The sequence below is a fragment of the Chanodichthys erythropterus genome, chromosome 16 (assembly GCF_024489055.1).
Source record: "Chanodichthys erythropterus isolate Z2021 chromosome 16, ASM2448905v1, whole genome shotgun sequence".
NCBI lineage: Eukaryota > Metazoa > Chordata > Actinopteri > Cypriniformes > Xenocyprididae > Chanodichthys > Chanodichthys erythropterus.
Window position 1 is genome coordinate 15873635 of NC_090236.1, and position 24494 is coordinate 15898128.

Here is a 24494-nt window from a genome sequence, read left to right on the forward strand (position 1 = left end):
CAAAGGTCTTACTCTCTCTCAGACACACACACACACACTATAATATACTGTTTTACTCCATATAACTCCATATAAAAGCCAGAAACTAAGCTTTTTTTTGCACAGGCCTATCTAAAGGGTTAATGGTGCCACGTGGTGATCAACAGTAAAAATTACAAATTTTACCTCTTGCCAACAGGGAAAACCACAAACAATCAAGAATGCATGATTATATGGTGTCATGGCTTTGCAATCAAAAAATGTGGTTATAATGGAAGTCAATGGGGCAAAAACAGCCACGAACAACAAATGAGGGAGAAAAAATGTAAATCTGATGCTGCACAAAAACTAACAATGCATCAAAACCAATGTTAGTACTAATCTTTGACATGTCCAAGACTGTGATAAAAGGTAAAAAAAAATCCAGTCCACAATTATTTTTTATATTGAAAATAAGTCATTTTGTGTGTTTTTTTCCCCAAAGTCAATGACATCATTTAGGAATTTGGCAATTAAAGAGTAAAAATCCTGGATTTTTTTTAAACATTTAGTAGTTTTGATCAGGACTGAGGTTGATTAACAGATTTGTGCAAAAAAATGTTGAAAAAATATTTATCTGATACATTTTTACAGCAGTTTAATTTAGTGGATGTTTTCATCCACGAACATAACGAAAGGGTAGTGAATTTGCCCACAGTGTACTGTTGAGTTTTTGAAAATTTTCAAAGCATTTTCCCAAAATATGTGTAAAAATAAGATTTGTCACCAAAAATCATTCCATTTGCTGAAACACAGAGAAAGTTGTGGCCAAATTAATACTCAAAATCACCCCATAGTGGATGAAAACATCCCCAACAACACATAAGGGTTAAGCAAACTTTGAGCCGTGCGTACGCACATTCTGGAGACAAAGTGATATGAACTGAGATAATAGATGTGCTACTTTCGACACGCTGTTTTATGACAGCGAGGAGCGCTGGGAGCACAATAATTCCTCTTTAAACTAAACTGCAGATGTTATGACAAAATATTTTTTCGAGAATGACGATCAGTGATGCACACTTAACTTAGATATTATGGAAGACACTGCTGTGGGTGATTATTTTTGAGAAATGTTTTAGCAATTCAGAAAAACTGTAATACATGCATGCATACATACATGTCATCTTGTGTATGTATGTATGTTTTAAAATATATAATATTCACACACATATATAATATAGAAAATGAATCTCCATTGTAACATGCATTTCAGATTTCGTGTGTGTGGCTGTTGTATTAGTCTTTACGTATCTATAACAGTACCTGTTTAGTATGCAGGTCAGACTAAGGCTTTAAATCCATTTTCCATACCTGTGTGAGTGGTCATGTGGAATATCATATAGCCCTGTTTTAAAGCTTGATCTGAGAGAATGCTTAGAAGCACCATGGTGATGGACGGTAACATACACCCACTTTCTCGCTTTCTCATTGCTCTCAACTTTCTTTCATCTTTTCCCTTTATTTCAGCAGTTACTGTCATGGTATTGGGTTACGAGTTCATGTGGTGTTAAGCAAAGAGCTGTGTAACTAGATTTTTTTTGTTAAATAATTGTGACTTTGATCATGTCGTTAAATTGTTTCTTCTGTAAGGCCATGTCCTACTCTAAAACAGTTAATTTACACCCAGCCTGCTGATTCAAAGTGAAACCTAGTACTGGGCTTGTGTGGAGGTGATTTTGTCTATGAATGAAGACAGTGTAGGGGTAAACGCTAGTCTGTGTGTCACGTTGACATGTGCGGTTATGGCCCGGCAATAGAATATCCCCTAACAGTGGGTGGGGGAGGAGGGCATGTGAGTGAAGTGGGATTTAATGACATTGCTATTGATGCTTCAGCCATCTGCTCAGAGAGAGAGAGTCCTGATGCAAACAAAGCTTAGAAACACAGAAAGCGACAGATGAGAAAATAGACCTGGCCCTAATACAGACTCTGTTCTTTAACCCTTTGGCGCGTACGATCACACCGGTGTGATCAGTCTTGGCTGTCTTGGTGTGATTAGAACGTTCAGCGCATCACGTGATCAACTGCCAAATTCAAATATGCTTGCACGCTTTGGCTGGCGCTAAACCAGAGATGGACGCGCGCAGTGCTTTTCATATATCACACATATGCAGTGTTTTCAACCAAAAAATAATGTTTATTTTAGGTTTCAGACATTTAAATACACATGAGTACTAACAAAATAATATATTTAGATTTTGTAAAATACACGATGTCTATAGAAGTGGAAATAACAAACCTTTCCATTATAATTAGATGACACGTTTTATTCATATTAGATACACATTGTGTAAGTAAATCCAAAAGATCCGATTCTCTGTGCGGCACAAACTAAAATGGCGGCGCCCATTGCGCATGCAACTCAACTAATGCAATCGCTATAAAGGTGTTTAAACAGCAAAACACATCCACTTACACATATTTTACAAACGGAATATCAGATATTTCATGCTGTAGTTAACAAATTTATGAATATTTTGAATAAAAAAGGAAAAATCTTCAGTCATACAGTGCTGTGGTTTGTTTACGTGACAAGCAATGATGAGTCACCATGGAAACAATAAAGTGATACATTCTAAATAACGGTCGAAACTTGAATGCGATTTGCTCGTAATCACTACTTCAGAGGTGGGAATTATTAAATTTGAGAAGAATCTTTGTGAGGAGGACTGGCAATGACTGTTTCTAAAATTCTAAGACTAGAATTTTTAGAGGCAGCACACTGCACGATTTTAAGCACCAACTGTAAACACCGACTGAACGCAACTGGCTCTGACTCTGCGCGATTGGACATGATCAGTCGTAAGTATCAAATTATATTCATAATCGGCATTACAATCGATAAATGTGTGCCCGGCTTTAAACTCATGCTGGGGGCTCAGACAGAATATTTTAAACTTGCGTGCAAAAGGGTTAAAGGGTTAGTTCACCCAAAAATTAAAATTGTCATTTATTACTCACCCTCATGCCGTTCCACACCTGTGAGTACAGTGGTTCAATATTAATATTATAAAGCGACGAGAATATTTTTGGTGTGCCAAAAAAAAACAAAATAACGACTTATATAGTGATGGCCGATTTCAAAACACTGCTTCAGGAAGCTTCAGAGCATTATGAATCAGCGTGTCGAATCAGCGGTTTGGAGCGCCAAAGTCACGTGATTTCAGCAGTTTGGCGGTTTGACACGTGATCTGAATCATTATTCAACACAGAAGAATCATAACGCTCCGAAGCTTCCTACGCCAGAAGTTATCATAACGCCAGAGGTTTCGTCTGAATTGCATGCGTTTCTACTTTCACAAGCAAATTACCTGTCACACTTATGATAAGAATGGTCAGCATCAATTCTAGTAGACTACAACGTAATTGCGCTTTCGAAACAGTCTGTTTTCCCCAGCTATCTTTATCCGAAGTTGTGTGTGAACGATCCGCGGCTGCAGAGTGTGTTGCTCCATCTCACAGGCAGCCTCAGAGGGAGAGAAATTCTCCAGTAACATACAGAAATAGAATTGATAACCATAAAGCTTATCTAACTCGGGCTAGTATAATAATTTAGCCGCTGGGCTCGTTACCAAGTTTTGGTACCCATGCCTACCTGTAGCCTAAACTACACCCTGTCCGCATGTAAAACGGCATGTGTGAGTGAATTGAGTGCTTGAAAACAGCAGTCCACTAGTGCGCACCAGCCGAACGCGTTTTTCCACGCCCATGGCCAAAGTTGTATACTTTGAAAGGCTTGCGCGCAAAACTGTATGCCGGTGTAATGGCAATCACGCCTGCCTATTAATCGGCCAATGCTGATGAATTAAAAAATGCCAAAAATCTGCATTTAATTAGTTATTATAATTAATTACTCGCTGACTCCATTAGCGGTTAGTAAATTAGACTTGCTGACAAGATGTTTACATGAATGCATGTGTAGTTAAAGATACACGAGTTTTGTTGTACAAATATTTTTTATTTAAATATATAACACTAAATAGTTAAATAAAAGTCTAGTCAATACAGATAATTCTTTGCTCACTTTCTGTATATAAGAGCAAAATGTATCCCAATCAACATGAATTCACCCTATTGAGATGACTGGGAAAGTGTCCTAATAAACCTGAATTCACCCCTATATATTCATACTGCTAACTACACATTGCAAAGTTTCTGTATTGACAACCATATTTAAATTCATGATTAAATTTGATTGACAGTAATAACCATAACCATGTGATAAAGTTCACATCTCCAAAAATAGCTCTTTGGCTGAACATGATTCAATCATGGACAGTGGTTCCACGTGATCGAATCAAGTAAAACCAAATAGAATCAACCGTAACTAGAATCAATGGTGTTCATTTAATTTGAATGAATGGTTTTAGTTTAATTTGATTAAATTTAATTTAAATTGACATTCAAATAATGCTTCCTGTTTAGTCCCGTGACTTACATAAACCAAGTATAACTTTTCTTTACACGTACAATATTTGGTGTTGGCATTCCAAAAGTGATACTGGTTTTACCCTGACCATTACCATAGTGGTGACTTTATAATTAAAGCAATTTGAATTTTTGTTAGCAGGTCCTCAACCCAATCACAAGCTCCACACTTTACCACAATGATAACCACCCAAACACTAACATAAAAGAAACTTTTAAATACCAACATAAAAGAATATTAAAAGTCTCCCTATTTTGTGTTATTTCATGTTATTTCAAAATGAAAACATCGTCAAGTCAAAGAGTAACAGTTTCAATTCAATTTAACATGAAGCAATCACATTTGAACCAGAAACCATGATACAATTGTTAAATCAAAATAAATTGTTTACATGAAGTGAATAATATCCAAAAATCATTTTTTTTGAATGTAAACAAATTGAAAAATTTGCGCACTTCAGATGTTTGCGCACAGATATTGTCTTGAAAACCTCATGTAATAACACTACCGCCTTCCTGTAACGTTATACATAAATCATGTAACTGTTCATATTTTTACTTGCACATACGATTTAGCTAGTTTTAATTCAAGATCAGCAATCAAGAGCATGCAACAGAAAGGAACACTCTCTCTCTTTACAGTCCGTTAAAATTAGTAATATGCTCATTTTTCTTTCTATGCTATTGCTATATCCAACCGAACTACAAACTTTCCAACGATGTCTGTGAAAAATGGATGTGCGCTCCCCAAGCTCACGCATCTGTGCCGCTGTGTGCTCAATCCACTCTGCGTTTTGCTTATCAGCTCGCACACAGCAGCTATATAGTCATAAATAGTTAATCTGTTTAACATTCTATTAATTTGATAAATTTACTTCGTAGACATCCTTCTGTGATATATCTATTCTCCTATCTGTTTCTTTGTCACAAGCACTGTACTGTACATGCTGCGTGGTATCCTTTGATGGTATCGGAGCATTTTAATGAGTATGAGTACTTTGAGTATTTTGCATGATTTGTATGATGTAAATCATGCATTCCTACTTACTACCCAAAGCAACACTGTTTTAGTATTTCATGTAGTTAAGCATGTAGATAGGACCAATAATGGGCAGGGTAGTCAAAGGCCAGCAAACAGTCTCAGCCTTCCCTTAGCGAACAACTGTTTTATACCCCTGAGATGGATCGAAAAAGAACTGCACTGAAGAATCGTGGGAAGGAGTGCCATTTTAAGAGCACTTACTGGCATCCTGTTGGCCAATTGTTGAGCAGATAGTTGGGGTGGTTTCAAATGAGCTTTCCTTGGGAAGGCAAAATCCAAGTATTTACATATGAAATCTTCTTGATGGCTGAGAGAGAAATGGAGAGGTGGCTTGGTTTGTCCGTGATGGCTGTCAGAGGAACAGAGTGTACCGTATTTTTCACACCTCAGTGGAAAATGTTTCTCTCATAGCTTACAGCACTGAGACTGCAGGGTTCATGTGCCACTGACAATTCTGTAATGAGGAAAACATCACACAGGGTACCTAGTCGAAATGCCCTAGAAAGAAAATACTTACCTGGATGTACATTATGCTAACTCCAGTCTCCAGATGTTCTAGGGAAATCTGCAGTAATAAGGAGTGCTGTAAGCTGACACAGCAGCTGTTTTGGTATCCTAGTTAAGACTTTGCCTCACAGGGTCAGATGAGCGAAGACCGCTGGTTGGGTGGGCTGAAAAACAGCAGATTGGCCACACATTAAGCCTGCTCAGAGAGAGTGTGGAGAGATTAGGAGACAGGAGGAAGCAAACGGACTACCCTTCACCTCCCTATTCATTCATCCATCTAAATGCATGGACTATGGGCTCCCAGATGGCCCTGATTTTTGTCTCTCCCTTGCCGTCTATTACTCTCTCTCGCTCTCTCTCTCTCTCTCTCTCTCAAACACACTCGACTGCTGGATTAAAGCCTCTTCATCAAGCAGTGCCTGTGTGCGTTCTGATTGGATGAGAGCCTTAAGCCCACTGCTCACTGGTGAGTGCACTTGATGAGGTAGCCACTGTTGTCGGGGGCGACCACTCACTGCAGCAGTGGAGACCGGCAGCCAGGGCTTAAAGAAGGAGGGGAAAGAAAAGGAGGGAGAAATTGGAGGAGAAAACATGACAACAATAACAAGGGATTAACCCATGGCATCAGCCGAGCCATCAGGACTCCATCAAAAAAAACTCATTGCACACAGCTGTTTGGGAAAGGAAAAGAGGGAGGGATGGAGCGTTTCAGATGAAGGAGCTCAATTGAAAAACAGCTCAGTGAGAGAGAATGTGCGATCTGCTTTGTACACAATAGAATTGGGAAATGCTTATGGATGTGATGGACTGACTCCTCTAACTGGTAGTGTGACATCAAACAAATACACACTGACCAGATATCAGGGAACCAGGAGCAGCAGCCTATTATGAGGAGCAAAAATCAGTGGTGTCACCTGTGTGGAGAGGATCAGGCCACATCCATGTCAATTTGAACTGGATTGCGGACAAGAAAAGCAGCTGGACTCTTCGTTTGACCTTAACATGGGGGATTTGGCAGGATACCAGCGTCTGTTCAGCGATTGCGATGAGGACGAGGTATTACAGACTATCCAGATAACTGATAACAGTTTTGCTGCTGTTATTTATTTGTTGAATATTTATTATTAGTATTTTAATTTGTGTTAATGTCCCTTACACATTTTAGCTTAATTCAGCTTATTATCTGTACAGTAAGAATTGCATGCACAAAGGTGGATAAACACTGACTAACCACTAAGTAGGCACTCACACTTCTGGTAAGTGTGTCAGTGTGTCTGTAAGATGTTACAGTAACCCACATGTGGATGAAATGTGATGTGATGTGTGGTACTCTGATTAGTGTGGTTGTGGGTGCCCTACATTTTCCTTTCCCTGTCTCGCATAAACAGGTATTTCGTCAATGAGCATGTGAAATGAACAAGACTGTGTTCTACTGTTGTCATTTGTTAGTCTGAATAACAGCATCTGTGTGTTTACATGGCATTGTTTGCTCAACTACGCTTGCCATGGTGGGTGGGTGTGTGTGTATATATGTGTATATAAACTGTGTGTGTGTTTTATTATATATATATATATATATATATATATATATATATATATATATATATATATATATATATATATATATATATATATATATATATATATATATATATATATATATATATATATATATATATATATATATATATATATATATATAATATAATATTATATAATATAATATTATATAATATAATATAATATAATATATATATAATATAATATATATATAATATAATATATATATAATATAATATATATATATATATAATATAATATAATATATATAAATATAATATAATATATATAAATATATATATAATATATATATATATATATATATAATATAATATATATTATATATATATAATATAATATATATTATATATATATAATATAATATATATATATATATATATATATATATATAATATATATATATATATTATTTAAATATATTATTTAAATATTATTTAAATATTTAAATAGGGCTGGGTACCGAACTCATTGCTTTTTAGGTATCGACCGAAAAAAAAGTGTCTTGTCATTCGGTACCAAATTTCGTTACCTCAGAACGGAGCCGGGGAGAGGGGGCGGGGAAATGCTTTCGTTGTCTCATTGAGCAAGTTATAACATTGCACTACGTTATTTATATCTAAATATATAAACTATGCACACAAGAGAGCGAGTGAATCAGCGGTTTCAGTTTATCTTTGAAAAGGACGGTTCAGTACAGATACTGTGAACAGAAAACTGAAGTGTCGCACTGCCTGCAGCAACAGTGGGATGCGCAATGTTTTTAGACAAGTTAGGTACAACACAGAGCAGCGTTACATCAGTGTTCGTTCAAGTCTATGGAAACACGCGATCGGTTTGTGACAGGCTCTGGCTCCAGAATGAGAACAATTCTGGTGGAAAAGGGGTATCAGCATCCTCCTGATACTGCCATACCACGGGTAATCCGCGGGTTGGGCCAAGTAATAAAAAAAATAACATTCCAATTAATTGCGGGCGGACTAATCATTAATGTGTTGATTTTAGTAAAGACACGGAACTCTCATTTCACGGTAAGACACAACTAAGACAATTTAAGTTTTAAGGGAGTAAAGCCTGTTTTTAGGCTAAGGAAATTAAATTAAGCCAAATAAGAACTTTAATTTTAAATAAATGTTAATTTATAAGCAGCCTACTTCAGTGTGATGAGTGACCATATCATCATGCTTAACACTGAGAATTTTAATAATTGTAATGTGACGATCAGATGCAGATAATCTGATAAATCAGAGAATATCATCAGACGGTTGACTTTGTCTTTGTTAAAGTTGCACAATGAATATGGGTTGGAGCTGTTTATTTTGAACTCTCAAAGTGCACCAAAATGATGAATTTATCATTAAAATGTACAAAATGTTCTATATATTTGAAGAAGAGCAACAAAAACAAAAACAATTGCTGAGTAATTAAAAAGATCTTCAGTGTGCCTCACATACTGAATTTTGCATTGAAAACTGAACTTTATTAAAATGCTATTTGCACCAAATTGTTAATTTTGTTCATTTGTGCTTTTTTATTCATGTGTGCAGTGGCTCAGGAGATGAGTCTTTGAGTGTGTTAAAAAAAAAAAAAAAAAAGCTAACAAACTTAAAATATAAAACCAAAGATTTTTTGAGGTAATGTACAAACAGTTTTCATAAAATTGGTATCGAAAAAGGTATCGTTCAGGAATCGGTATCGAAGTCAAGGTATCGGTTTCATCTCGTTATCGAAAAATTTTGAACGATACCCAGCCCTATACATGCATATATACATAGTTGTGGTCAGAATTATTGGTACCCTTGATGAATATGATCATAGATGACTGTAAAAATAAATCTTCCTTGTTTATCTTTTTGATCTTTAATTCATAGAATTAGCAAAAATCTAACCTTTCATTAAAGGAAAAGAATTGAAAGTGGGGGGAAAATCACATTGTGAAATAAATGTTTTTCTCCAAAACACGTTGGCCACAATTATTGGCACCCTTTTATTCAATACTTTTTGCAACCTCCTTTTGCCAAGATAACAGCTCTGAGTCTTCACATATAATGCTTGATGAGTTTGGAGAACACCTGACAAGAGATCATAGACCATTCCTTCATGCAAAATCTCTACAGATCCTTCAGATTCCCAGCTCCATGTTGGTGCTGCTTCTCTTCAGTTCACTCCACTCATTTTCTTTAGGGTTCAGGTCAGGGGACTGGGATGGCCATGGCAGAAGCTTCATTTTGTGCTCAGTGACACATGTTTTGTGTTGGTTTTGATATTTGTTTTGGATCATTGTCCTGATGGAATATCCAACCACTGCCCGTTATTGGATTTCTAGCAGAAGCGGTCAGGTTTTGACTTTTTATTTTTTTATCTGTTGGTATTTGATAGAATCCATGATACCATGTATCTGAACAAGATGTCCAGGACCTCCAGCAAAAAAAAATAAGCCCACAACATTAAAGATCCAGCAGTATATTTAACTGTGGGCATGGGGTACTTTTTATCTATGTGTGCACCAAACCCATCTGGTGGGTTTGCTGCCAAAAAGCTTTTTTTTTTTTATTTATTTATTTTTTTTTAAGTTTTATCTGACCGTAGAAGCTGGTCCTCTTTGAAGTTCCAGTCTTGTCTGACAACTGAATATGTTGGAGATTGTTTCTGGGTGAGAGCAGAAGATTTTTCTTGAAACCCTCCTAAACAACTTGTGGGGATGCTGATTGATCATATTTATTTATTTATTTTTTTTTTTTTTTGGCTTTCTGAGACTGAAGACTCAACTAATCTCTGCAATTCTCCTTGGATCCTTGGAGAGTTTTTGGCCACTCAAAGTTTCTTCCTTACCGCGCATTAGGACGATTTAGACACACATCCTCTTCCAGGCAGATTTGTAACGTCTTTTGTTTATTGGAACTTAAGTATTGCCCTGATAGTGGAAATGGGAATTTTCAATTCTTTGGTTATTTTCTTACAGCCACTTTCTATTTTATGAAGTTCAACAGTCTTTTGCTGCACATCAGAATTATATTCTTTGGTTTTACTCATTGTGATGAATGATTAACGGAATTTGGCCTTTGTGTTTCCTCATGTTTATACTCCTGTGGAACAGGAAGTCATGGCTGGACAATTTCATGTTCATGATCACCCTGGTGTGCTAAAAAAAAAAAATGTAAATATGAATGGGAATATACTTCAGAGATATTTTACTCATAAGAATTTCTAGGGATGCCAATAGTTGTTTTGGAGAGAAACATAAATTCATAAAATTAGCAAAAAAAAAAAAAAAAATGTAGATTTATTTTTATAGTCATCTTTGATCATATTTACCAAGGGTGCCAATAATTCTGACTACAACTGTGTGTGTGTGGATCTGCCCTCGACTAAAGATTTTTCTAGTCGACCAGTAGTCGTTCATTTAAGCCATTAGGCCGAGGTATGCAGGTATGCATGTACGTATGTATGCATGTAAGTAAAACAATGAAAACAATCAGGATGTGTTTTCTGCTCTCGGTCTCAGTGAACAAACATGAACCGAAACTCATCGTATACTTGCCTCACAAACATGAGAAATATATCTATATAAAGCTTGGAATGTCTACTTTTAAACAAGCCAATTCAAATGGGAAAATAAATATTAAATATTAATATATAAATATAAATAAAGATAAAATAAAGAAACGTGCATATATGCGCGTCCACTAGTGTGGAGATGACGGGTCTGCATCGTTGACTTAATCTCTGCAGCCGAAAACGCAGAAAACATTATCAATAAATTATTGAAATGTTTAGACAGTCTCCTTGCTGTTGTTTCAAGATAATCGTTACGTTTGCCGGTGCGCTGAGGCAAGCTTAATGTGTGCGTTTGAGCACTGATTAGGCTATATAGTAGATTAAGACTCATTATTATGATTTACGGCTTTATAATATAAATGCCTGTTTAGTCAACTAATGGCTTAAATGAACGACTACTGGTCGACTAGAATAATCTTTAGTCAAGGGCAGCCCTAAACAATAGTTGCCCCTTAAATTGATTTTCCAGTGTTTTTTTTTTTTTTTTTTTTTTAATAAAAAAGTTCAATATAGAAATATGTAATGATTGTAAAAATTAAGTGATACATTTGAACATTAAACTAAAACCACCAGTAGGTGGCAGTAAGTTACTGTCTTAGTGAGTTGAGTCATTAATTTATTCAGTAACAAAGCAAGAGGCTGCATTTATGAATGGGTCATTGAATCATTTACTTTTATGATTCATTCAGATCCGCAGATTCATTCAGGAAACACCACTGCGTGTTGCTGTTCTTCTGTGGCTTTCGTTGGAACTATTATTTCGTTGCAAAATTGAGCAAACAACACTGACTACTCCAGTCAGTACTCCATTTAAAATGTTCATCACTTAATATTACCCTTTTTTATTGAACTGTTATATAAAATCAATGTCACATTTACAATCGTGTGGATATTTGGGGAAAAATTGCATTCTTGCTTGTATAATATATTATCAACATTAAAAACAAGAACTCACAGGGTTTTTGTATTGAAGAGAGTTTGAGTCTTAAATCAACCTCACAGCCTGTGTTTATAGGCTATTTGTTCATCATGGTAGTAAGTGCTAAATCCCCACTTTTACAAAGGTGGATTGTTTAGAATGGCAGTAATGTAGCGCGGTTTGCTAAGAGAGCATACTTGGCATGCAACATATTTGCATGCTGCTTGTATGGATGCCGTCAGTTTTGACCACAAAAGATTGGATTTCATGTATTTACAACATTTTGCATTTTGTTAGAAATACATGGTTTTAATGTTATTTTAAGGTGGGGTAGAATTAAATGATAGGGCTAGGTATTGACACAATTTTCACGATTTCATTCGATTTCTATTCACATGCTTGTGATTCGATAGTGATTATTTTGGATGTAGTATATCCGATACAGTACATGGCAAATTTTCTAGAGGAGAAAAATCTCTCAACTAATGCTCTAAACTACACATGGGTGTCAGGTGGTACTACATTACTGTAAGATTGAAGGTTAAAATTAACTTATTTATATACAAACACTTAAATTACACTCTGTCTTTTATAATAAATAAAGTTTAGAATTACATAATGATATTTCTAACTCCAGTTTTTTTTTTTTGTGTGTGTGTGTGTGTGTTAACACTGTTTCTCTGTCTCTGTTTCTCTATGACCTCATCCACCCCTTGAGAGACGCAGATGATGTTTCAGTCCTGCGGAAACTAAACTGACTTCACATCTGTCATCAGTTTTTTGTTTTGTTTTGTTTTTTGTCTTTAGACTGTTTTGTCTTTGGCTATTTCTCCTTCAGTTATCATCCTATATTTTTCACCCCATTTCCTGTTTTTGTCTTTCACCTCTTAGCTTTGATTCTGTAAAATTTCCATCAAATTGCCAGAGCACTTTCTGTGTGAATGCAGGACAAATTTCAGAACTCTTATGCCGAATCAGACCCAAATACCTTCACTGGGATTAATCCCAGCATCAAACAGTGCAATCCCTATAACTATAAAATAATAACTATAACTGCGAATGAGACTAGGGAACTGCTCACCATCTGTGCAGATTATTAAATAAAGCAACCAAATACATTAGTGGTACTATAAGCTAGGGCTGTGTATTGGCAAGGGCTTCACGATGCTGAAGGGCTTCATGATGATATCACATCATGATACATGGGACACAATATATTGTGAAAATAGTAACTCCCTAACTCCCGCGTTACAGTAGGCTCTGCTATAAACAATAATGTACTGTAGTCAACTCAAAAGTTGTTTTTGAGTGTCTACTATATTTTGAGAACTTAAATAATTTTATATTTTATATATTTTTAGTTGTATCAATTCCTGCACAGCCCTACTGTAAGCAGTGCAGTTGTTTACGGGAGGACAAAACAATAAAGAAAAAGCAGGACACTTTGTTTTTACGAGACTGTCCAGGATGTGTGTGAATAAAAGCACGGAAGATGAGAAAGCTCTGGCAGTGTGAATGAACAGAATCTTGCGATGCTAGAAGAGTTAGCTAAACAACTTTTCTGGAGATATTTAAAGCTGCAGTCTGCTATTTATTTTATTTATTTATTTTTTATTTTTATTTTTCCTCTTTGTCGCCATCTCTTGTTTGAAACCTGCAATTGCATTCAAATGCGGAACAGTTATCTGTACGTGCGTTGTGCCTCGGCACAGCTCTCAGCGCGGATGAATCTAATGTTTGCTGTCAGTCACCGCACCAGTGTGAATACTGTACTTCAGAATCACAGATTCTACGTCTTGAAAGTATGACCAATATAAGAATTTTCACTGGAGAATATCATCTGAACAAGTAACATTTCTGCCACTTTTGTTCTGACCAACTGAGGAAAAAGGCATTAGGCCTACAATAAATTGTGCTGCCAATGATGATTAAATCTAATGATGGCTTAGCTCGGATCACGTCAAACCGTGCCAATTATTATTACTGTTATACTTTGCTCTCAAATTGTTAATGTTAACAACATCAGCATTGAGTGACTGTGTATTTAGTGTGTATTAGAGTTACCTGTAGATTTAAATTTCTGTAGCCACTCCACAGTCCAAGTCTTTTGCTTTTTGACTACGAGTGAATCTTCAGTTGTCACTGATGATTGTCATTTAGACCTTTCTGGATTACAATCCACCATCAAAATTATAAGTTTAATGATTTCAGCTGCTGTGAGAACAGGCTATAAATGATCCGCTATCAGCTGCATCCTCACGTGATAAAACCCTTTAGCCTGGACTCCCTCCTTTCGGACGTGACGTAATGACACAGAGAAACTGCTGCATGCTCAAATTTCCCGCAGAATCCACAATGTCGCTCTTATTATAAAACATTATTACAAACTTACCGTTGTGAATCGAGATGGTTTTGAACACTGGCTGGTTATGTACTTGCTCAAAAATTGATTTTGGATCATTTTTAACCAAAAAAAGTTACAGACTGCAGCTTTAAGAAGGAAAATATGTGAAGGATTCTGTGTGAAGGAGACTACATTACAGGGGAATTGGTGAGTTTGTCTGTGAGGACAACTCATAGAAATTGTTAAAGTATTAATCTTGCCATTAAAAGGAGTAATTGTAATTATTTTTGCATTCTGCTGTATCCAATTTTTTTGATCCAATGAAATTCCAGTGAATAAAATCAAGTCATGCTCTACATTTATTGCAGAATGTTCAGAATGTTGTTTCTCTATGAAATACTGCATGGAAGTTATGAGAACTTTTATGGATATTTTTTTCACATCTCTAAAGCTATGTGCTGGAGAATTGAACTGCATATTCAGTATCACAAAGCTGAATTGAAGCATGTAAACAGAAGCATGTGTCTTTTTAGCTGTGTTCAATGTTTTTTTTTTTTCTTTTTTTTTTTTCTGTCTGCATGATATTTCCAGATGAACATGCTTGACATTAGAGAAGATTATGGCTTTTTCATCTGAATTCTGGAGCAGAGTTCATACTCTGGAGTCCCTTCAACAGTAATGTTAAAACTAGATAAAAAAGTTTGAGGACAAACTTTAAGTTGGCTTGAAAAAGCATAGCCAGAAAGTTTGAAGAAGTTTTAAAAGTTTGAAGTTTGAAAGTTTAAGTTTTATTAGATAGATAGATAGATAGATAGATAGATAGATAGATAGATAGATTGGTAATTGTCACAGATGGATACTATGGAGTTTTTATAGAGTTATTAGCATGTTCTTAGCCCACTTTAGCACTTAGCTAATCACTATTAGCATGTAGCTATTCACTGCTAGCATGTTGAAGTCCAGATTGCTAGCATGAGTCAAAAGAGCCAACCGCCATGTCTCTACGATGTACTGATGCAGAGATATAGATTTTGCAAAACGGTTGCTAGGGTACTCTGTTTGGTTGCTAGGGAGTGGCTTGGCAGCTACCAGTGATGATACTCCAAAGGCTGCTTGACAATATAAACCAACCCCCATGTCTGGAAGATGTTCTGATGCAGAGATACAGATTTTGCAAAATGGTTACTAGGGTACTGTTTGGTTGCTAGGGAGTGACTTGGCAGCTACCAGTGATGATACTCCAAAGGCTGCTTGACAATATAAACCAACCCCCATGTCTGTACGATGTTCTGATGCAGAGATATAGATTTTGCAAATTGGTTGCTAGGGCACTCTGTTTGGTTGCTATGGTGTTGCTATGCAGTTGCTAGGGTACTCGGGGTGGTTGCTAAGGTGTTGCTATGCGGTTGCTAGGGTACTCGGGGTGGTTGCTAGGGTGTTGCTATGCGGTTGCTAGGGTACTCGGGTGGTTGTTAAGGTGTTGCTATGCGGTTGCTAGGATACTCGGGGTGGTTGCTAGGGTGTTGCTATGCGGTTGCTATGGTACTCGGGGTGGATGCTAAGGTGTTGCTATGCGGTTGCTAGGGTACTCGGGGTGGTTGCTAGGGTGTTGCTATGCAGTTGCTAGGGTACTCGGGGTGGTTGCTATGGTGTTGCTATGCGGTTGCTAGGGTACTCGGGGTGGTTGCTAGGGTGTTGCTATGCGGTTGCTAGGGTACTCGGGGTGGTTGCTAGGGTGTTGCTATGCGGTTGCTAGGGTACTCGGGGTGGTTGCTAGGGTGTTGCTATGCGGTTGCTAGGGTACTCGGGGTGGTTGCCATGGTGTTGCTATGCGGTTGCTATTGTATCCAGGCTGGTTGCTAGGATGATGCCAGGGTGATTTGTGTGGTTGCTATGCAGTTGCCATGGTGTTCTGGGTGGTTGCTAGGTTGTTTTGGGTGGTTGCTAGGTTGTTTTGGGTGGTTGCTATGAGAGTTGATCATAGATAGATAGATAGAGTTTATGAATTTGAATGAGTTGATAGATAGATGATAGATAGAGAGATAGATGAGAAGTGATAGATGAGAAGAGAGATAGATGAGAAGTGATAGATGAGAAGACAGATAGATTGATAGATGAGAAGTGATAGATAGATAGAGAAATAGCTAGATTTAGTTTGATAGATAGATTAGAAAGAGAAATAGATAGATTTAGTTTGATATAGATTAGAAAAAGAAATAGATAGATAGATAGATTTAGTTTGATAGATAGATAGATTAGAAAGAGAAATAGATAGATAGATTTAGTTTGATAGATAGATAGATAGATTTAGTTTGATAGATAGATAGATAGATTTAGTTTGATAGATAGATAGATAGATAGATAGATAGATAGATAGATAAGACATATTAGATAGAATGGAAGTTTGAATGAGTCTCAATGGATTAGAAATAGTACATAGAATGGCAGCTAATGGAGTCTGATGAGCCTCTCCAACTGTCAAAATTTGAATTTTGACAGTTGGAGTTTGAATAGTCTTGGCTCATTTGAACATTCCGTCAATGAAAGTCAATGGGATTTTTCCAAGTTTTGATCAGCTTTTTTAGGAAAACCGTAAGTCTGATCAGTCTGAAAAGATATAGCACACTAAGTCAGAATAGTCTGAAGGTCTGGTCCGAGTTTGGTGGTTGTAGCTTGAACAGTCTAGGAGGAGATGCATTTAGAAATTTAGTCTAAGAAGAATAATAATAACTAGATAAAGTTTGAAGACAAACTTTAAGTTGGCTTGAAAAAGCCAGTCCAGAAAGTTTTAAATAGTTTTAAAAGTTTTCAGTTTGAAGTTTTCAGTTTGAAGTTTTCAGTTTGAAGTTTTCAGTTTGAAGTTTTCAGTTTGAAGTTTGAAACTTTGAAGTTTGAAAGTTTAAGTTTAGTAGTTTAGATAGATAGATAGATAGATAGATAGATAGATAGATAGATAGATAGTTGTCACAGATGGTTACTATGGAGTTTTATAGAGTTATTAGCATGTTCTTAGCCTACTTTAGCACTTAGCTAATAGATATTAGCATGTAGCTATTCACTGCTAGCATGTGTAGCCTGTTGGAAGTAGAGATTGCTAGCATGAGTCAAAAGAGCCAACCGCCATGTCTCTACAATGTTCTGATGCAGAGATATAGATCTTACAAAACGGTTGCTAGGGTACTGTTTGGTTGCTAGGGAGTGGCATGGCAGCTACCAATGATAATACTCCAAAGATTGCTTGACAATATAAACCAAACCCCATGTCTCTACGATGTTTTGATGCAGAGATATAAATCTTGCAAAACGGTTGCTAGGGTACAGTTTGGTTGCTAGGGAGTGGCTTGGCAGCTACCAATGATAATACTCCGAAGACTGCTTGACAATATAAACCAAACCCCATGTCTCTACGATGTTTTGATGCAGAGATATAGATCTTGCAAAACGGTTGCTAGGGTACTCTGTTTGGTTGCTAGGGAGTGGCTCAGCAGCTACCAATGATGATACTCCAAAGGCTGCTTGACAATATAAACCAACCCCCATGTCTTTATGATGTTCTGATGCAGAGATATAGATCTTGCAAAACGGTTGCTAGGGTACTGTTTGGTTGCTAGGGAGTGGCTCGGCAGCTACCAATGATGATACTCCAAAGGCTACTTGACAATATAAACCAACCCCCATGTCTGTACGATGTTCTGATGCAGAGATATAGATCTTGCAAAACGGTTGCTAGGGTACTGTTTGGTTGCTAGGGAGTGGCTTGGCAGCTACCAATGATGATACTCCAAAGGCTGCTTGACAATATAAACCAACCCCCATGTCTGTACGATGTTCTGATGCAGAGATATAGATCTTGCAAAACGGTTGCTAGGGTACTGTTTGGTTGCTAGGGAGTGGCTCGGCAGCTACCAATGATGATACTCCAAAGGCTGCTTGACAATATAAACCAACCCCCATGTCTTTACAATGTTCTGATGCAGAGATATAGATATTGCAAAACGGTTGCTAGGGTACTGTTTGGTTGCTAGGCACTGGCTTGGCAGCTACCAGTGATGCTACTCCAAAGGCTGCTTGACAATATAAAACAACCCCCATGTCTGTACGATGTTCTGATGCAGAGATATAGATCTTGCAAAACGGTTGCTAGGGTACTTTGTTTGGTTGCTAGGGAGTGGCTTGTCGGCTACCAATGATGATACTCCAAAGGCTGCTTGACAATATAAACCAACCCCCATGTCTGTACGATGTTCTGATGCAGAGATATAGATCTTGCAAAACGGTTGCTAGGGTACTCTGTTTGGTTGCTAGGGAGTGGCTTGGCAGCTACCAATGATGATACTCCAAAGGCTGCTTGACAATATAAACCAACCCCCATGTCTCTACGATGTTCTGATGCAGAGATATAGAATTTGCATAATGGTTGCTAGGTACTCTGTTTGGTTGCTAGGGAGTGGCTTGGCAGCTACCAATGATGATACTCCAAAGGCTGCTTGACAATATAAACCAACCCTCATGTCTGTATGATGTTCTGATGCAGAGATATATATCTTGCAAAACGGTTGCTAGGGTACTGTTTGGTTGCTAGGGAGTGGCTTGGCGGCTACCAATGATGATACTCCAAAGGCTGCTTGACAATATAAACCAACCCCCATGTCTGTACGATGTTCTGATGCAGAGATATAGATCTTGCAAAACGGTTGCTAGGGTACTCTGTTTGGTTGCTAGGGAGTGACTTGGCGGCTACCAATGATGATACTCCAAAGGCTGCTTGACAATATAAACCAACCCCCATGTCTGTACGATGTTCTGATGCAGAGATATAGATCTTGCAAAACGGTTGCTAGGGTACTCTGTTTGGTTGCTAGGGAGTGGCTTGGCAGCTACCAATGATGATACTCCAAAGGCTGTTTGACAATATAAACCAATCCCCATGTCTGTACGATGTTCTGATTTGAAGATAGATAGATAGATAGATAGATAGATAGATAGATAGATAGATAGATAGATAGATAGATAGATAGATAGATTTAGTTTGATAGATAGATAGATAGATCGATAGATAGATGAGTTTGAATGAGTTAGATAGATAGATAGATAGATAGATAGATAGATAGATAGATAGATTGATTGATGAGTTTTAATGAGATAGATAGATAGATAGATAGATAGATAGATATATAGATAGATAGATAGATAGATAGATAGATAGAGTTTGATAGATAGATAGATAGATAGATAGATAGATAGATAGATTTAGTTTGATAGATAGATAGATAGATGAGTTTGAATGAGTTAGATAGATAGATAGATAGATAGATAGATAGATAGATAGATAGATAGATGAGTTTGAATGAGATAGATAGATAGATAGATAGATAGATAGATAGATAGATAGATAGATAGATAGATAGATAGATAGATAGAGTTTAATGAGTTTCAATGGATTAGAAATAGTACATAGAATGGCACTTGAGTCTAATTGAGTTTTTGAGTCTAATGGGCTTCCGTAGTTTGAATTTGAATTTTGACAGTTGGAATTTGAAAGTCTTGGCTCATTTGAACATTCCGTCAATGAAAGTCAATGGGATTTTTCCGAGCTTTAATTGTCATTTTTAGGAAAACCGTAAGTCGGATCAGTTAGAAAAGATATAGCACACCAAGTCAGAACAGTCTGAAGGTCTGACCCGAGTTTGGAGTTTGTGGAGTTAAAGCTCTAGGAGGAGTTAGTCTTGGAAATTCAAGTAAGAAGAAGAATAATAATAATAATAATAATAAGTTTAAATAGGATTACAGTAAGTTGGCTTTTTCAAGCCAACTTAATAATAATAATAAGTTTAAATAGGATTACAGTAAGTTGGCTTTTTCAAGCCAACTTAATAATAAGCTTAAGTAGTAGATCAGTAAGTTGGCTTTTTCAAGCCAACTTAATAAAGCAATATCTGTCATATTTATTTAACTGATTTGTGAGTAAATGTAAAGTATCTTCTAGGTCTGAAGTGTGGACATTACTGGGTGTCATTCAAATGCCACAGGTCACAAGCACTTCTGTGTGATTGCTGCCCTCTGGTGGTTCATTAGAGCTCTGCAGCACAAGTGATCCATCTGACTACTGCAAGAAATATTTCTGTAAAAAACATTTAGCTAGAACAGGCGATACAGTAGTCTTATGGGTTTAACAGAGTAGATCTGATTCCATTAATCGAGTTTGTTGCTGTTTTAACATGGACCATCATTGAATCCTGCAGACAGACATTAGAGCAAAGGTGGATTTGTCTTCTCTGTGAGGTGCTACAAATGGAGTTGTAGCGTGAGCTTGTCTCATCCAGTCCAAATGTGCAAAGCAGTGGTAACTACAGGTCACATACACATGCACATTAAAGAAAGTGTTCCTTGATGACACCACCATCACCTTCTTTCTTTGGTTTTTACATTTTATAATGCAAAACATGAAAATTGTCTTTTTTTTTTATTCACTTGCTTGTAGCTCAGACTAAAGAACCGTTCACACAGGACACAAAAAGCAATCTCTGTATGTTTTTCAAAGAACTCTTTTTAATATGACAGCATCATAAAATGCAAAGCACATTGTGCAAGACTTTTGTTCATCTTCAGAACACAAATATTTTTTAAAGCACTTTAATCCAAATGGACTGAAGAGATATGCTCACTTTATATGATGTTCAGATTTAAGTTATGCCTTTTTGTTTTTTTGTTTTTTTTTCTCCGAATATACACACTGATCAGCACACATACATGGAGCACACAAAATAAAGTGGAAGTGCAAACTTGAACTGACCAAACACAACGCCACCTACAGTGTCTAAAGTGTACAGCTGGTTTAAATGTTCAACCAAATTTCTGAGCTTAGTCACAGGGACCCATACTTTTCCCCTCATTCACAGCTGTGCTAGCATTACCAATTCCCCTGCTCATTCTTCGGTAAGTCTCCAGAAAATTCCTGCTGCATTAGCTGCTCGGTCTGAAGCAGTGCTGGAAATTCTTTCAGGGCAGTAATTGGAGGCAGACCATTTATGACACGCAGGGCCCTGCTTTACTGCATCTGTCCTTTCTCACCTCATCTTCCCTCTTACTCCTGGAAAAAAATAACACCACTCAACCAGCATTGTACGTTTTGTTTATCGCTCAAAATGTCGCACATCTGGTTTAGTCTGTGGGCTTGATGAACGAGTGGGGACTGAGGGAGGGAGAGAGAAAGGATGTAAATAAAAAATGGTTTATTCTGCTAGGGGTGATGAAGCCAAAATGTCCCCTTTAAATTTGGGTGGGGGGAGGCGGTTTGAATGTGTTTGTTTACAAGAGGTTGAGATAATGTTTTTAGAGAGATTGAGAAAGGAGAATGCTGCAAACTAAATAAAGAAGAAAAGTCAGAGCTGAGAGCAGAGTGTGAGAGAGAGAGTGAATATAAAAGAAAGATGTGGTGAGAGCCAGAGATAGGAGGGGATATGATGGTGTTCTGGAGGGGGATTTGTTAAAAGTCCAACATATGGGAGGAACACAGGAAATGAGCTCTCCATCCTGCAGTTAAATCTGACCTTTTGGCTCACGATCAAATGCTCCTCCATCCGAATACCATAGAGTCTCTGTCCTGGGCACAGGCTGATGGAGGGAGGAGAGGGAGAGTGAGAGTGAGAGGGAGGGAAAGAGAAGGGGCACTTCCCCAGCGTCTGTTTGTGAGTTGCAGGAATTACACAGTCACGCACTAGGGAGAGAGAAAAAAAAAGAGAATCCTAGATGCTCCTCCTGCTCCAGAACAACACGTCCCCTCTGACACAAACATGTGAAAAGACAAAAAAAAAGCCAGTAACTCTTCTAAGCAGACCACAGAGGCACTAAGGGACGACTTTGTCTGGGCTTTGCAGCTCTTTTGATTCTCTTATCACTTCCACTGTGGCTGTCATCTGAGTGAGGGATTTGGGAATAGAAGAAACTGTCCTATTAATAGCTGGGTGGTGGACTAAGCGAATGGATAGAGGAATTGACAACTGAGGAAACTGACTCCAGTACATTCTGTGAAATCTTTTTGCAATAAGGAGGACTTGTACTCGCTCCACAGCCTGCAGTGTGATCTTGGTTTTGAGATGTTCTAACTAGGCTGGCATGTGAACAGTTCCCTTTGGCAAACCTCTCTCTCTGGTGTTTTCTTGCCTTTCCCCACACGGTCCCCCTGCATACAAGTTCTCCAGACTAGCACTGATCTTCGGTTAAAGGAGCTTAATGTGGATTGCCCGCAATGGAATGTAGTCGGTGGGCTGTACAACTTCAGGAGATCTTCAAACTGAGGAGACCTTCACCGTTTTGGAGTGGTCTCCTTATCTTGGACCTTGTTCTCCAGCAAAAGAGTCTCTGATTCTTAGCTTGACTTTTTGTGGATTCTCATAGAACTTACGATGCGTCGTTTTGACAAGCTCAAAAAATCGTTCCCGTTTCTTGCTCATTTCCATGTGTACAGAGTAAGTCTGGATTTTATTATCTTGTGCAGAGCATGCTGGGTTTTAGTATGAAGAATGGAGCTGGGAATCTCAGGACTTGACACATGCATGAGTATTGGTTCTGCATCTGTGTTGGTGTGAAACCACACCATGCCTTTACACATGTGCCAGAGATTAGCTAGAGCTTTATCCCCAACAATAGGCCTTCATCAGACCTTCACATTGCATAACTTGTCCTTATAGTCCACCCTTTATTTATGTAGCAGGCACTGTCAGCAGTCAGGTGTCTGTGTTTTGTTTGTTTGGCGTTTATATACCATTCAGTGTGCATCTATTAGGCCTAATTCACTCAATGTTCTTTCTCAAGTTTGTGTGAAGGGTGTAACCACTCTTGGTTATAACTCATTGCTTTTGTTGAATGGTAATAGTTCCCTTGGGATTAGAGGCTACAGCCTTCTAACACCATATGCACTTCACACTGCACAAGCTTAACTTATTGCCACTAGCATTATAGTGTACCTGTGCTTCGGTAATACCACAATATCCAAGCTTTGGAATCCCTGCGGCACCAAAGTATTTTCAAAATGATAATACTAAGATGCATATTATTATGAATATTAATGCATGCTAATATCCTCACATGCAGTACCCAAGCTGAATTCAGTTTGAGCAGTGCTTGTAGCTCAGACTAAAGAACCGTTCACACAGGACACAAAAAGCAATCTCTGTATGTTTTTCAAAGAACTCTTTTTAATATGACGGCATCATAAAATGCAAAGCACATTGTGCAAGACAATAAAAACAGACATAATTTAGTGACCAGAAATGTGTGTCTCATGCATATATACATAGACCAGTGATTACAAATTTTGATTAAAAGTGATTAAAAACAGCTGGAATATAAGAATGCAAACTGCCACTTAATGCACATTTTAAGCCAACTGCAAATCCCATTTTGTCTAAGTATGATCTGAGTTTGGTGGATTTTACAGGATCTGGGTTTTGCGAGGAACACAATCTCAATAACATGCTTGTACCATGAGAAGCTTTCATTAAAAAAAAAAAAAAAATGCTGTCCTTCAGTATGTTGTTATTATTTTGTTATTGTAGACATAACTTTGATTTCAAATTGAAGTTTATGGTGCTTCCTTCACTTTGCTGTGAACAGGGTTTGTACAGGTGCGGGAAATCCTGGAAAAATGCTTGAATTTGAATGTAGTGTTTTCAAGGCTAGAAAAGTGCTTGAAAATGCTTGACTGTAAGTGCATTGCTTTCATAATAATTTGCTATGTTACTGAAAAGTTTACTATTCAGATAAAATAAGTGTTTTTGCCTTTTGCTTAATGAAAGCGACTCCGCTCGAGTCTCCATGTGTTGTTATAGTTCATCTGCCAGTTGTTTGTAATGTGCGCCCTCTATGAGATGACAGCATGCTGGGAGGTTGCTGTTTTAATGTGTGTTGGCTTGAGAACAAAAAAATATAAATTATGTTTGAAACAAGTAGCCATTAGCAAATTCTTACAGGCTTCTTATATGAATGGTTGATTTTTCGGGATTTAAAATGTAACTGTAAAACAACTTTTTGCCAGACATAATGTAAATGACAGAGTATATGTCATTAATTAAATGTTGATCACCAAGGGTCAGAAA

At 37.3% G+C, this 24494-nt stretch overlaps 1 protein-coding gene across 12 annotated transcripts in view; it reads left to right on the forward strand.

Annotated features, from left to right (window-relative positions):
• Positions 1 to 24494, forward strand: part of tnk2b (tyrosine kinase, non-receptor, 2b) — a 156277-nt gene that overhangs the window by 70270 nt on the left and 61513 nt on the right. For 5 of the 12 annotated variants that reach the window (XM_067361951.1, XM_067361954.1, XM_067361953.1 and 2 more), the window contains exon 1: positions 22229 to 22865. The exons of 6 other annotated variants lie outside the window; for them this stretch is intronic. In XM_067361951.1, coding sequence (XP_067218052.1) covers positions 22803 to 22865 — 63 coding nt within the window. In that variant the 5' untranslated portion in view covers positions 22229 to 22802. Of the gene's footprint in view, positions 1 to 6711; positions 7055 to 22228; positions 22866 to 24494 lie in introns of those variants that run through there. One more of the 12 variants, XM_067361952.1, reaches the window with a different exon arrangement.